General features: G+C 49.6%; 1 protein-coding gene across 3 annotated transcripts in view; it reads right to left on the bottom strand.

The window, feature by feature from the left end:
- SLC4A11 (solute carrier family 4 member 11) overlaps nt 1-12516 on the bottom strand; it is a 100156-nt gene extending 87640 nt beyond the window's left edge. For 2 of the 3 annotated variants that reach the window (XM_026072776.1, XM_026072777.1), the window contains exon 1: nt 12416-12516. In XM_026072776.1, the coding sequence (XP_025928561.1) occupies nt 12416-12485 (70 nt within the window). In that variant the 5' untranslated portion in view covers nt 12486-12516. Of the gene's footprint in view, nt 1-5109; nt 5184-12415 lie in introns of those variants that run through there. The other variant, XM_026072778.1, reaches the window with a different exon arrangement.
- Nucleotides 12517-15830: the final 3314 nt, after the last annotated feature.

Genomic DNA, 15830 nt, shown 5'->3' with positions numbered 1-15830 from the left:
GCCTGCAGGGGAGGACTTATTTTTAAAAATAAGGAACATTGACAGAAAGGAGCTTGCAAATGAGTCTAGAAATCTCTGTATGCAGCAAGAGCTGAACAACAGGAGGAAGAGGAAGCCTCATACTTCGAGACACAGAACTGGATAGCCTTAGAGGAATAGGAAATGAGCCCGACTGACAGCTAATAAGAATCCGCTGACTGCATTAGCCTGTTGATCAGGTCTAAAGGTATTGATATCACAGGATTTTCTCAGGTAGCATTGCTCACGTTTATCACAGAACACAATCGTTTCTAGGAGTGGGCGTTCAAGAAAGAACCAAAGAAAAGTGAGGTCTCCTGGCAGAGGCATTTGCTGCAAGTTATTGAAAACTGCTCGAGTGAACAAGAATTAATGGACAGCAGCATTTGAAAACCTTCCTATTTTGCCTTAAGGTGTAGACAGAAATGACAAGTGGCACAAGTAACTTAAGTAGCTGACCCATTCCCACGGCACTGCATACTTCAACTGGAAAGCTCTGGTGAAAACACATCTGTCATACTGGCACAAAGATAAGAAACATACCCTTATGCTGCCATTCTGGGCAATAATGATTCAAGTTCAAAACAAAGGCTTGAAATTTTACCCATTTTCCCTACACCTAAAAGGTGCAACAGGCAAGAAAAACAAACCACACAACTCAATGGTTTCAAAACTGATCACCTTAATTCAAGGAAGTGTAAGATGAGTAAGGCACGCTTGTTAGTACTTGGGCAGGAAAGCTCCAGGTAAATACAATGTACACAGCAAGCTCAAACATAGACCTCTCCCCAGAAAGCAGTTTACACTGATAAAGGTAGAGGACTATGTAATAGGAAAAGCTCAGAGCAGTGCGGGGGAGAACTTTGATAATTTGTTAAATGGGCAATATCAGCACTCTACCACCTTCCAGGGAGGTTTATTGTCAGGGGAGAAAACTAAGATCAATGAAAGGCCTCATCTTCACTGCGATTTTACCATCTTATTCCCCCCTGGAAGCACCACGCATGCCTTTTCAAGGAATACACACACCCATCAGTGCCTCATATCCCTGTCAGCCTCTGCTTGAGAAAGTCTTCTTTCCCGAGACATGCAGGAGCACGGTCCCTCCTTCCCTTGCCTGTTTTTCAGCCCATGGCTATGGCCGCAGGGAAGGGCGAAGCAGAGCCCTGCAGACAAGCTGCTGGCTGGGCTCCACGAACAGTTCTCTACCTTCTTCCTCCCAATTAGATATGCATGGTGCCTCTCCATCACATGTGTCTAATGAGATGCTCCTAATGCTTTCTACAGCTTTATTTGAGTTAGTAAATACTGATCACCACTGTGATAGCCTAAGGATATACTTGAGCTGGTATTCACAGGAATGTAGACTCCCTCTGTCTACATTTCCTTCGTATACCACTCACCCCACACTTTTCTTCATAGCTTATTCTTGTGAAACTATCAAGTCTTTGCAAAATGCTGCCAGGTGCTGAAGGACAGGCACAATGCACCAAACCCATTTAGTCTCAGATACCTACGCACATACAGCATGCCCAGAAGTTTAAAGCAGGTATCAGTACACTATCGCAGGCATTGGCATGACATCATAGCAGAGCACTGATTTCTTTGGAGACCATAACTTAAATGGGCTATTTAACACATCCTCTATGTGCAAATAGCTACAGAGCGCCCAAGAAATCAGCTTGTGAGGTTTGCGAGGTAGCCGAGACAACAGCCATGACCTGGTGAGATTTAAAGCTACTACAAACCCCCTTCACCTCAGTAAGCTTTTAGAAGATGATAAAACATTGGCTAGAGCCAGCATTAAGGAGGAAAGTGCTTTTAAGTAGCTCAATTCAATGGCAAATTACTGTAGCAGTAGCTCTAGCCAAGAGACTCAGATCTGCAGGGAAACCCAGCTTTGCTCTCCTTACGCGCAGAAGTGCTGGGGACATGGGCTAATCCTCTAGCAGTCCTTGCAGGAGGAGCATGTTTCTGTTAGTCAAAGGCATTTTAATCTCACATACTCTATTTACTACAGTAACATGTGTAGATGTGTTTCTCTCCTGCCAAAGTATTCCTGAAGGCTTTTCACCCAATCTTTACTTCCCGAAGGATCTCATGTCCCCAGAGTTCCCATTTCTGGGACAGAGGTCTGCATTAACCCTGAAACGCTCTAAAACCCCTGGGATGTGTCCCATTTCCTTTTTTTGAGAACACAACACTAACCCTCTGACATTTCCTGGGGTACCCCAAAGTGCACCAGAGGTTACTCAGACATAAAACTTTGCTTCATGGATCTAGCTAAACAGTATCCTTGACCAAAGCGTGACTGTCCCGGGATGCTAGTCCGGATCCAAACCCTGCTGACAGAGGGAAAATACAACTTTATAGCCTCACAGCTCAGGAGGCACTAAAGTAACAGCCCAGAGATTATGTGCAAGGAGTTGGATATTCTTCAGATCCAGAGATACGGGGCAAGGAGGTCTTAAATCATGCCATGGTCACTCCGGTAAATGAAATCCCAGCCTGCCATCAGGAAAACTCATTTTCACAGGAGCTGGCTGCGAGGAGAGAAAGCATCATATTGAAAGGATAGAGCAGGAAGCATCCTTCTGCCTGCTCGCTCCCAGGCAAACACACACCCACGCACAAGCTCAGGCACCAGACATGTCTGCTTCCAAAGCATTTGCCTTAGTGCATTGAATACCTCCTCTCTTTAGTCCCTCCGCAGCCTCCTCTAGAGCACCCAACACCCCAGTAAAACCATTTGCTAAGAGATCACCAGTTGCAGCAGCGATGACCGCGACCCCAGACCTCAAAAAGCAGCACGCACACAAAAGGTTGGTGTCGGTGGCATTCGGATTTAACCAGCAGCACCAGSCTGCCCAGGTTGACTCATCACAAATTAGCCCACCCGAGCAATTAATATGCAAGGCTGCCTCCCAGAGGTGATTCGGAAAAGGAAGCGGCCCTGCGAAGGGAGAGCTGCGCAGCTGCTTCACTAGCAGGATACGCTCCCCTCCTCAGCTCCGTCTCTTGGCTGGCGTCTCTGTACAGGTGTCACACTGGAGTGACAGGTCCCCGCGTGGCAGAGGGACCGAGGCTCTTGGCGCTTCCTGCGCTTTGCACAGCTGTGGCTGTCCAGCGTGAAATTGCACGGGGTTTACGCACAGCAGCGGCCTTCGGTAGGTGATCAGGAAAAGCGGAGGAGCCAGGGAACAGTGACACTTCGGGATTTGGCTGGCGGACAAAGAATTTGGGCAATTCACATTTTTCAGATTGAAGGGGGAGGTTTCGTTTTGTTGGGCCTGCTTAAAAGAAAAGTGATTTAAGACTTGCAAGGATTTCTTGCATAAGTGCTACACAGAGAGGAGAGAAAGCAAATACCTCCAGAGATCCCACAAGCTGGCAAAGACCCAAGGAGAGACCAGTTGAGGCTTTTCAGTAGACTTTTCCTGAAACATTTAAATAATTCAGAAAGCATTAACTCTTGCTGACAGCTTTTCAGCCAGCTATTTTACTTGCAGGGCCCTATCAAAAAATCCTCATGACTCCTAATTAGGAGAGACACTTGACTGGCCCCAAATCTTGGTCAGGATTGGACTGGGCTTCCAAAAGGTGCTTCGGATGTTTTTTGTTAAAACGCTTTCCTTGTACAGGCTGGGCTTCCAGAGGCCACCGCCTGCCACTTATCTGCATTATTGCTGTGTAAGACACACAAGAGAAAAAAGATTAGAAGTCTATCAACATTTCACTTGCTCAAGGCTACTCAGAAAGGGAGCTGTTCTCTGGAACAGATCAGCTGTGTTAAGCATTGTAAAAAAAAAAAAAAAACAAGAAGCTGCAAGGTGTAAAATAGTAGATACAGCCCCCTTGCTTAGGTTTTGGGCGAAAGATGCTCATTTCCACCAGCAGCACCAAGCAGTTTCACACTTTGGCATTCCCTGGGGGTACCCAAATCATGGTTTTGCAACATGTGAGTCTTTATCTTCTTGCCACAAAGAATAAAAATAGCTGTTAAAAAGGCAGCTGTGGCTGGGCCAAGTTTGGCAGCTAACTTAATTCTGCACCCTTCCCCACCACCACCCAAAAGGCATCTGGATGGACCAAGAGGCCAGCTTTAATTCATACGAAACCAGAAGTTAGATCGAAAACCAAGTTCTATACTAGAAACACTGAAAGACACGGAAGTATAGCAGCCAGCCCAGTCACCTGATCACCAAAAAGTTGCATATTTTTAGTTGTGGTTCCAGACAGCACACCAAAAGAAGAAAAATCTCTCCCTGCCATTAAAAGTGAAAACAGTCCGAGGGCGCACAAATGGCAGCCCAGCTGCCCTTTGCAGTCTGAACCCTCCCCATAGAAACAGGGATTTCRGGTCAAGAGAGGCTTGGCAGGATAACAAATCTTAACCCCATACAGTTTCTATATCGAGGAGCCACAAAACAGCAGCAGCAGCGACAACAACAACAACATGGGTGGGAGGAGGACCAGGGAGCGAGCAGCACCAAATCTGCTTTTGCTGTCCATCATCAGCCCAAAATAAAAATGCCATGGTCCAGCTGGTGAAATAATTGCAGGCTGACAGCACACRTTTGAGTGTTATTCATTAGAACATTGTTTATGGTTCGTCTACATGGCTTCCATGGCTACAGCAACAGGGATGATGTTTGCTAGCATGTTGGACAGATTACACAGATGCATTTTATTTTCACCGAGCAGCGCACTTTGCCCACGTGAAACATCAGTATGTAAAGCCTATCTGACAGGCTGTTAGGATGCTTTAGCATTAATTTTAGAAAAGAAAGGTAAGCTCTCTGCACTCATCTCCCCATGCATTTCTTGAAACTAAAATCAAATTCTGAAAGACAGCGCTCTGGTTAATTTAACCCCAAATCCAAAAGGTATTCTCCATCCCTAAACGCATCAGCACAGAGACATCAGGCACAAGCAATAGATATCATCACGAAGCAGAAAARMCTATTGAAATCACACCAAGTGCTGCCTTACTTTAGTGAATTAAATAAAGAGCTGGTTTTCTAAATCTCCTGTGCAATCGCAATATCCAGCAACAGTAGCGCTTCAGTATTTTTTCAGACCACAACTTACCTGCACTACTTCTTTAATAGAGATGCTGCTCAAATGCAAACAGCCTCAGAAGTCCCTTCCTTGGTGCCCTCCCCAAGGCAACCACTTGCTCCTGAAAGCCACTTGCTCAGGTGGCCACGGAGGCAGCGGCTTGTGGTTTTTCAATGGCTCCAAGATTAATCCATCCAGGGCATCTTTCTCCCTCACTTCCAATTGGCGCCTGGCGAATGGGTGGAGTGAGAGCGCGACCCATGAGAGCCCAGAGGTGCCCAGGCAATTCGGCTCCAAGAGCAGCCTTTGCACCAAGTCAAGCGCCGGGACAGCCCAGGTGCCGGCGAGCCGCCGAGCGCACGAACGCGGCCGCGCTCCGCATCCCACCGCGGAGCCGGCTGGGCTGGGATTTGGGCTCGCGCTCCTGCAGCCGAGAGCTTTGCCGTCTCTCGGAGCTATTTGCCTCTGGTAGGAAAGGAGGGGAAAAAATGGAACAATTAAAGTGACCCTGCGCTTCTCGGCTGAGCCCTTTGCGCTGGCTGCCGTGCCGAGAAAGCTTGGGCGCCTCCTTAAGAAAGCTTCGCAGCAAGTGAGGAGATACTGTACCTTACGGACAGAAGTACAGGGAGAAAAAACAAGAGGATGTGAAGATGCAGGAAGAAGAGGAAAAACCGCTGCCGAGAGGTAGCTAGAGCAAGTCTCTTAAAGACGTAGCCGCTGCATTCTGCGAGCGCGCTGTCCGCCCCGCTGCAGAGCGGCGCACAAGCGTTTTGCACGCTGCCCGACACGGCAGACAGCTCAGCAGCGTGCGCAGCAGCAAYGCAACGGTTAACGCAGAAACTCAGAAGCGAGCGCGGAGCCTGCACGAGAGACAGGGCAGTACGCCCTGCAACGAAACGGCGAGTTGCAGGAAACGGAGCTGAAGAGACCTCACCTCATCCAAGCAGACCTTGTTTCCAAGTCTGGTTGACCAGCACTCAACTAGCCAGCTCCTAAAAAGCTTCAAGGGGAAGATGCCACATCCTCCCCCTGTCCTGTCCCCCCCCCCCACCAGCCTGTTCTACTACTTCACTTTCCTTATAATTCAAGATTTTCATAACAATAACCCAAGTGTCCCCAGCTGGATGTTTAAAGCCTAGAGGAATGGTTTACACTGGCCAAAACAAAAACACACACCCCCCAAAAAACACAGCAAAAAACCCCTCCAAAACTCCAAAGCAACATTAAGTCAGCCTTAAAAAAAAAAAAAGTAGAATCCTAAATAAGTATTTAATTGCCCAAATGCTGGAATGACTGGGTCACTTCCATCTCCAAGACCCTTACAGTAACTTGGACAATTATGGTGCCTAAAGAAGTTCCCAGGGATCAAGTTTACCAGGAGGCAGCAAACATCCTCCATCACGAAGCGAACCTAGGCAGGGCACCGTTCTAGAAAAGCTATGGTTTAGCAGACCGATTCAGTCAAAGCCACATACCCCTTTTTTAAGTCCCTGCTACAGGCTTGTTTCCGCTGCACAAAACCACCGGCAATGCATGTTTTTAAACACCTCCTACGCATTTTCTCTGCTGAGACTGCTCATCCAGTCCTCTCCGTTTTTGTGTGCCACCTGACCAGCTTTTCCAGGTAGGGCCCATCACAGTCAGGGCGTTATTACTGCATCGAGAAAGTTTTCTAGAGTTATGGAATGACTGAGGTTGGAAAGGGCCTTGGGAGCTCTCGGAGCGGGTCTGGCTTCAACATTAAATCAGATTGGCAGGACCTCGTCTCAGGGAGTCTAACAGCTTCTCAAATGAGCTTTACAGAAAGCAAGAGATTCCTCAGGATCAACACTTAAAGCAGGGCTCAACCCAAAACAGCAGCGTTTACAGAGTTTAGCATCTTCACAACAACATAACACGTAAAATTCACTTCTGACCCAAACTGAAACATCTAAGCTAATTCCTGCAGGAAGACTAAAATCACAGAATCGCTGAGGTTGGAAGGGACCTCTGGAGATCATCTAGTCCAACCCCCCTGCCCAAGCAGGGTCACCTACAGCACACTGTGCAGGATTGCATCCAGGCGGGTTTTGAATATCTCCGGAGAAGGAGACTCCACAACCTCTCTGGGCAACCTGTTCCAGGGCTCTGTCACCCTCACAGTGAAAAAGTATTTCCTCATGTAATCAGTAATAGAGGGTCTTCCACCCCTCCACCACCCACCCTTGATGCCTCTAACAGCCGTTTAAATGAAATCGAGCTCAAAGCACCACAGTCCTAAAGGCAAGCCGAGCCCACCTAGGCTTCAGCAGGTGCTTCAGGTCTCCAATGCCACCAGATCCATTTTGGCCAGCGAACAGCCTTACGGAGCAAAAGGCCAGCCAAGATTTTTTTGTTGCTGTTGTTGTTGGTCTGCACTGAGATTGTTTATCAGCTTTCTCCGAGCAGCCGCAGGAGCTCTGCTCCTGGGGAAGGGATGCAATCGCTCAAGCAAGTGCCAAGAGATGTCCCAGAAGGGGAACATCAACCCAACCACCCCAGCGCGCCTACCAAACCTAACATGATGCCTGGACATCACATTCAGGGACTCCCCAGCTCCCACCCCACCATTCCTCAGCCCCTTCCACCCTGGCACGCACCATCCGCAGCCCCGGTCCACCTCGTCACCAAGCGCTGGGGCCACGGGGCCAAGCTCTGCGCGGTGTCGGTGCTGGCCCCGAACTGGCCGTAGGGCGAGCGGAGAAACGTGAGCCGGGGGTAGCAGAAAGGCGCCGGCTCCATGAGGACGGAGAAGAGAGGCGAGCCAGGTACGAAGCAAACCGCGTCCCCCTTCGCCTCCTTGAGCGGGTGCTCTCGGGACATGCAGGCTCGGAGCCGCCTTGCCGCACAGCTCCTTCCAGAAGGGGATTCAAGGGAGAACCCCCTACAGAAACCCCGTCCCGGCTGTCGCAGCCCAGCAGAGCGCACTGGAAGGGCTGCGTCTCCAGCCCGTATTTAAACGCGCCTCGCTCCGAGAGCGGAGATGCAGCACAGGAAGAGACAAATTCCAGCCCTGCGTCAGGCTGATAAGCCAGGTTTATAATATTCAAGAAGTATTGGCATTACTACAACTCCTCCTCCACCCCCCCCCCATGAATATCTCGAGCGGTAGCTTGTTGTGCACAATAAGCAAAAAAAAAAAAAGCAAAAGCCCAATCCCTACAAAAAAGTCAGCCTGTTCCGGTGGGAACAGCCAATGCATTGAATAAAACAAACACACGCGTGTTAAACCCTGGGGACGCAATTAGGCTCCGAGCAGAGGAAAGAGGCATTTAACTGTTGGAGATRGCAGTGGGCAAGGGAAAAAAGGAGGGCTGGGAATAAACCTGGCGCCTGGCTCAGCACCCCCAGGGGTGCCTTTTGCAGGGGGACAAGCCAGAGCTGCAGCCACCGCCTCTGCAGGGCAGCGGTGCCTGCCCTGACGCCATCCCCTTGGCTGAAAGGGGAGGAAGGCCACCTCTTCCTCAGGTCCTGTCCCTTGCTGGGCTTTCTGCTCCTCACCTGCCCCCTTGAGCAGGCAGCCCCTCACGCTGCCTCTAAGTGAGCTCATGTGCACCATTTCRCCCTTGCTCTTAAGCACGGTGGGACTTTTGGGGTTCGTCTTGCTGTCACTCCCACGTGAGGGTCTGTTTGGGTGTTTCCAGGTCTGTTCAAAAACAGGGGCAGAAGAAACCGTGCATCAAGCCACGTGGAAGCCATACAGCAGGGACTGCATGAGCAGTCCCCTTCGGGGCACCCTGTGGGCACTGCAGCATGGCACTGATGGCAAGCACATGTTAGCAACCCACTCATCACCCTTCTGGCTCAAAACCCACCACATCACACACCCAAGGCTGCTCCTCCAAGCACTTCTCCCCACCTGCTCCGTGGGGCTGCGCTTGCTCCTTCCCCACCTGCTCYGTGGGGCTGCGCTTGCTCCTTCCCCACATGTGCCTGCACCATCGCCCACCCGAGCTGCCCCGTGGGGTGCAGCAGTGCTTCCCCAGCACAACTGCCAGCCCCAAGAGCAGCCAAGCAGGTCTGCAGGGAAGCATTGGGGTCCTCAAACCCAGGGTTCTGAGCAGAGCCCACATGAAAAGGCTCCTGCCTTACACATGAACCTGGTTTAGTAGTCAGCATTACCCCTGCTGGTGACCAACGTTGGATTTTTGGGCTCTCCTTGCAGTTTCTATGAGTAGCACCACCAGTTTGCTATTCCTTTTTGGTGCCCTACCAAAAGTAGGGCACCAACCAGTGCATAGGACCTTGCAGAGACCTTTCTCCACTGGTTTGACAGCAGGGCYGGACTGGCTGTGTCAGACTGAAGCCCTTAGTACTGCTTCTCCCCACTTTAAATTGCCAGTGAGAATCAGGGCTGAATTTACACACAGGGAATTGAGAGGAAAAAAAACAGAGGAGTTAAGTGACAGCTAAATACTTTGATATCACAGCCAGTGCTGACAGATGCAGAAGCCTGCAGTGCTCTGCTTTGGGGCCAGCAAGTCACCGGATTCGCAACAGCTTTAATGGGAGCTTATGCTAGATCCCATTTAGGAGAACTGTTTTAAACGCAGCATAGACTTCTGTTTCACCAAATCCCACCATGGGGTCCTGAAGGAGCCACTTTGCAGGCTTCAGGATGGCAAAACACTGCTCACCCCCCCCCCCCAATTAGTGTTAATTCACTGAAGAAATAGCCTCAGTGCTCCCTGTTTGTAGTCTTAGGGCAGCACGTCCTTTTTGCAGACCCCCTACTCCTTTCCCAGCCACAGCACCATGCCTGCACTGCTTCTAGCAGCGGTCACAGAGGCAGCTTGGATTTAATGTATGCTGGGTATCTGCTGGTGCACTTGGCAGTAATTTGCATATTTAGAGGGTGGATGACACTTTCACCATGACAAGTCATTAAAGTGTCCTGGAGAGCTGTTTACTCCCAGAGAAATCCTGCATAAGAGAATGGGACCTTTTGAGAAGTGGTTTTGCATTAGGAAGATTCTTGGTAGCTTAAGTATCGCCCTGACTAGAGCAGTAGAAAGGTTTTGGGTAGTAATTACCAGGGCTTCCAGAGCCACCTAAAAATCAAAGCATGGCATTTGGATAGTTTACTGACAAAAAAGAGCAGCTTCCCCACTAGATAATGATTTAACACCTTTTTTATGMATGAAGTGCAGAGCTGCAGTGATATTCCACGTGTGTAAGTACAAGGTTTGAGGTTTTAGTATCATATAGGGTCTAATAGGCAAATCAAATAGCATCAGACTAAGCTGCAAAGTTTGATTTTAATCCAGAATTAGAAGGCAGCTTGGCAAGTTAGCTGCAAGGAGTATCAAGCTTTTTACTGACACTAAGACAATATAGAAAGCTTCCGTTTCTGCACCCCTTTGCTTTTAAAGCCAAGGCATCTTTGTTTTCACATTCACTCAACACCAAACTGAAGCTTTAACAACTGTTTACAGCTGCAGATGATTTACTACAGCTTTACTCGAAGTCAAGGCACCACAAGTTTACAGACTGGTATCTTATGCCACTGGGGGAGTCAACTGAATACTGCGCTTAAAAGCCAAACCCATATTTCTAGCCATGTTCATTCAAACAAGCTGAAGCGCTCGAATTGCCAGGGAATGACACGCGAGACAGAGGAGCTTCCTCTGCAGTGCGTAATTCTTACAAAGCGGCATCTGCCTAAAAGCCACAGACATTTCAAAACTAGAGGGCTCTGGCTGAGCTGCCTTAGTCAACATGCCTCGATTACAGGAGGGAAGTGGGGACAYGGCTCACGGGGTGGTAGGAGCCACCATGGAGGTTGTAGCAGAGATGAGACTAAAGCCTTACATCACTGGTTCCTTCTGGCATGCAAAAGCCACCCCTGCCACAATCCCAACCCTGACAGCAACCTCGGTGAGAAGGTTCAAACGCTGCAGGTTTTGCTGGGTTGAGTGGTTTATCCCTTGCTTGAACTCTGGGCAAGGTGGAGCAATAATTCTGCTCAGCAGGGACAAGGTTCTCACACCTTAGGAAAGCCTCCAGGTTACTAAGAAGTTCTGCAAACACTGCACATTTCAATAGTGGGGAGAAAAGACAACTATTCTCCCGCACACCACTGATGGCAACCAATGTGCTAGACAAGGCGACCAGCCAGCCTGTACCACCAGGTCTKAGAAAGAAAAGGTGATAGTCCTGGACATGAAAGGCAGCAGCACAGAAGAAAGCAGAGGAACAACATCAGATCTGAAGCAAATTGTTTAATATTTTAAAAACTACAGTGGGACAAGGTGGCAGGGGCACTCTCCTCGCCAAGAACACATCCCCAGGAAGAAGCTTGAGGACCAGTTTGGAGATCGCCCGCTCTACAGGCAGCAAAGCTGTTGTGCCACCTACAGTTGCTTTTACTCCAGACCAAACTTTCCTAGCAAGCTGCTGCGGAGTCAGTGGCATTTAATTTAGCATAAAAGCAGCAGTAACGCAGCCATGCTGATTAAGGAAGTGCTTCCTTTTGTAAGGCGGAGGGGAAGAGACACTTCAGAAGATAACTTTCGGAGTTGAGCATGAATCGAGAGCCATATTTCTAAGCGCGCTTAAAGACCCAGCCTCTCCCACTCTTTCAAAACGGGGATTTCAATAACACACCGCTGCGCTTTCGCCGGGGCGTACTAACACCCCGGCCCTTTGCGCCGGTTCCGTCTGAGCCACGAAGTTTTTTTTTCACCTTGTTGTTGCCGCTTTTGCACCATTTACCGATGTGAAGTCGGGCAACGCCGCATCCGTCAGCAAAGCGGCGGAGCAGAGTTAAACGCCGCGCTCTGCCCTCCTCCCCCGGTTAGGTATAAACAAGTACCAGAGCGCAGAGGGAAAAAAGTAAATAAACAAAAAGGACGGAAAACCTAAAGTTTAAAACCGCTCCTTTATCCTCTGCTAGTTCCTTAACACCGTATCCGCACCGGCTGGGTTTAAGCAGCTCGCGGCTGTCAAGTCCGCCTGGATTTGCAGCGTGTCGTTGCCTCCCAGCAGACAGCGACCAGCTCCTGCACAAAAGCCTCAAGCAGTTGCAGCTCCGACCCCCCTCCAGGTCGCTCCCCCCCGCCGCAAGAGGAGGAAACGGCAACCCGGAATCCGTCCGTCTGTCCCCACCGCACCGCATTTCTCGGACCAGTCCAGCCTCCCTCCCCGTTGCATCCCGCAGCCCAAGGGCTACGGTGCAAGCGGGACCCTCGCCCCGCACCCCCTCCACCACCTCTCCAAAAAGCCGAAGCAATGGGGGGGGGGGGACGGACCCCTGCAAGCTGCCCGGCGCAGCTCATCACACTTGTGGCTCCCCGCTCGTGCCAACTTTGCCTCTCACCGCATGGCTGGAGGTGAAACACCCGTCGCGCTGCCATGGCTGCTGGGGCCGCTTCGCCTTTTCCTCTCATCCTGTCTTCACCATCTTGACACTTTCGGACTTTTTTTTTTTGCGGTTTGGGGTTTCGAGTTTTTATTATTTATTTCCCCCTCTTCCCTCCCCCCCCTCCCCTTCCAAAAAAAGGGGCAGCGCGGCCAAAAATGAAACTCGCTGTGCATTAGCGCAGGCTGAAAGGGGAAGGGACCGCGCGGTGTCACAGCCCCGCCCGGGTCCTAGCGCCCGCCCGCAGCCTCTGCCCACTCGCGCTCGGGGCCGGACGCAGCCGCGGGGCGACGCCGCCGCCGCGACCCCGGCACCCTCCACGCAGCCGCTTCGCTCCAAGGCCCCGCTGCCGCCGCCGCCTCCAGCCTTTTCCCGGCCTGCTGCCAAGAGCCCACCGGGATGCTGCCGGCTTGATCAGCGCAGCCTGAGGTGCACGGAAACACAGGATTTAAAGTTTTTCTCCCCCCCCCCCCCAAACTATGTTGAGTCTTAAAGTTTTAAGTGTGTGTGTGGGGGAAACGAACAAAAAAATCATTTTACTTTTCTCGACAAGGAAAGAGTGCAATAGACTGTAYGCAATGCTACCAAAATCATTGCTAGATGAGAAGCAACTAAAAACTTTGGCACCAGGTAAAAACAAGGCTAGCAAATCCCAGTTCCCCGATACCCTCCAAGGGCTGATTTACACCAAGAGGTCTCCTCATTTGGTCCAGGTCTCTATCTTTGTCCAAAAGCCCTTCAAAACCTGGTTCTTTTGAGATAACCTGATGAAGGTACATTTGAACCAGCCAGCTTTGTCCCCAAACACCCCCACCCTTTTGCACAGATCCACTTGCATGTGTTGCAAGTTGAGTTTGCACACAAAGTCAAGCTTCGAAAAAAGTTTTTGAAAGCAGATGCAGTGTTCTGCATCCTTTGCTTAAAGCAAGCAGGCACTTAAGCTACAGGAGACTTCACTTTTTATGAGCTTTTCCCAGCTGCTGCTACCTTATTCACAACCTTTGGTGTTTAGCCACCCTGTGTAAAGCACGCCAAAAGCAGGGAGGTGCTGACACCAGGAATGCAAAATACAGAAATTAGAGAAGGGGAGCAGGGACTCGCGAGGAGCCTGTTGCATGTCAGCACAGCTTGAATATCAACATAAAGGTAGTGAACAAAACTTAACACTTCTGTTCAAGCAAAAGCAAGGGGACATTTGCATTATCTCCAGTGCATACAGGTATTTATCCTAATGCAATATAACGCATCATAAAAGCTGGACCCCAAAACCATTTTGCCCATTTCCCCATTTTTCCTTTCTTCAGGAGAAAAGTTCTTTGAGGTGAACTAGCTGCAGCAATCAGTTTTGGAAGTTTGGGGTGGCAGGGGGGAAAAAAACAGGTAGAAGTAGTAAATCCAGAAATGTCTTAGCATGCAGTTGCTACCAGGAATTGGTCTCAAGGCTTTATACCCAGACTGAACCTTCCCCATCCTCTAAGCCACATTCAGGAGGGAAAACAGACACCTCCTCTTCCCTCCTCCCCCCCAAATCAAGTAGTCTGCACCAATTCAGCTGAAGGTGGGAATCAAATTCCCTTCCACCTAAGGCTTGAAGGGCTAAACTAGTGCCTAGATCCAGGCAGCAAATACTGGAGAGAAGCCTTTAGGCTTACTTAGTACCTAGGTTAGTTTGGAGAAGTCAACTAATTTTCCAGTTTCAAATGCAAAGTGTAACCTCCTTCGGCTCACAAGATCAAACCATCCAAAAAAAAAATCACAAGAAGAGTGGGGAGCTCTGGTTTTAAGCTGCTTATGTTGGTTTGGAGGATGAACATATTTTAAAGCAATGATTCGTGGTTCTGCTGAAGCTTTGCTTATGTTGCATAAGCTGATAGATGCTTTGGTAGTTTAAACTGTGCAGATTTAATACAGCGTTTAACTCCTCGCACAAGCTGACACACCAAGTTCAGTTACCCCAGGTGATTAGATGGAGGCTTTTGCAGTTGTCTGTTACTGATGTTCAACAGTTTCAGCCTTCAACTAGTCGATGCTGGGTGAAGCCCTGCACGATGTGGGTCCTGCAATGCCAGGCAAGTCCTCCCAAGGACACCTGTACCRTACTGAGGTGACAACACAGAATTTGGAGAATATGATAGGCTAGACCTGTCCATAAGCATTGGGCAAGAACAAAACTGTGTCCTGTGCTAACAAGAGACATACATGCTGCATGGGAGAAGGAACAAGATCACCGTTCACTCCTCCACATCCTCTCTGCACTGGACTATCAGATGGTGGGGGGTGTCCCTGCTAATCCCCAGACTGGGGCAGCCCCATCTCCACTGGTGACCTGGCCAGCCCCTCCTGAAAGGGGATGACCAAGGGGAARGGAGGAAGAACAGCAAGGAAGGCAAAGCAGAAGGCTCTAGTAAAGTTACTGCCTTTTGATCCTAATCTGGACATCATAAATGTTTCGATAAGAGGAAAAACACATTTCTAGGAGTGGAAGTCTTTTTAATGAGACAAACAGCTCTTCCTCCTGCTCCTCCACAGTGATAGTCTGGAATAACATGGGACATGCAGCTGCACCAGGACTTCAGCCGTGGGCATGGTGGGGGTGGACAAACCCCAGCTGGTAGCAAAACCCCATTCCCCAGCTTGCAGCAAGGGGCCAGGGCACATGGAGAAGCCATCAAGTTTAGGGCATGGAGGAGGAAGAGGGCAGCTGGAAGAAGAGTTGCCAAAACAAACAATAAAACAGCAGGGGCATTTGCAGGTTTGGAAGAGAGACACTAAGAGACCATAGTGTTTCCTACCATCCCATGATTCTGCTACTGAGACCCCTAACTAGTGATGAGTTAGCCAGATTGGCAGGGGAAAGAGCAGACAGTGCTGAAGAAAGGGACTGCATGCAAGAGCATGAAGAGAGACTTTTAACAGGACTATCCCCTGCAAATCCAGGAGCAGAGACCACATGGGAGAAAGGAGCTGGGCTGCATGGGAGCTGCATATTGAGGAGAGGCTAAGGAGCCAAGTTCTCTGCTTCCCTGTGCTCCCTGCTATTCTAGTGGATTTCAGGCTATATCCCAGTTTTACTTCACACAAATCTCCCAGAGGGTTGTGGGGACTCCTCAGAGACCTATATCCTGTGGGCACGCAGCTAACAGGCACCAAAAAAACCCCCAGAGCCCCATATTAATTTCCTTTTCTACTTCAAACCCAGCTAGATTTCACCATGAAGAATTATTATAGCAGCAGGTGTCTCTTGCCAGAGATTAGTCCCACTGCCAGGATAGCTTTCTGGAAGATGAACACAGGTATCAGCTTATCTGATTTGATGTGAGGCACCAGAGTAGATATCAAATACCTTCTGTCTGGCACTATCTGGTCTCTCCTG

The sequence above is a fragment of the Apteryx rowi genome, unplaced genomic scaffold, assembly GCF_003343035.1.
Source record: "Apteryx rowi isolate R43461 unplaced genomic scaffold, aptRow1 scaffold_35, whole genome shotgun sequence".
NCBI lineage: Eukaryota > Metazoa > Chordata > Aves > Apterygiformes > Apterygidae > Apteryx > Apteryx rowi.
The sequence above is the reverse complement of the archived record's forward strand: the minus strand, read 5'-3'. Positions and strand labels throughout refer to the sequence as shown.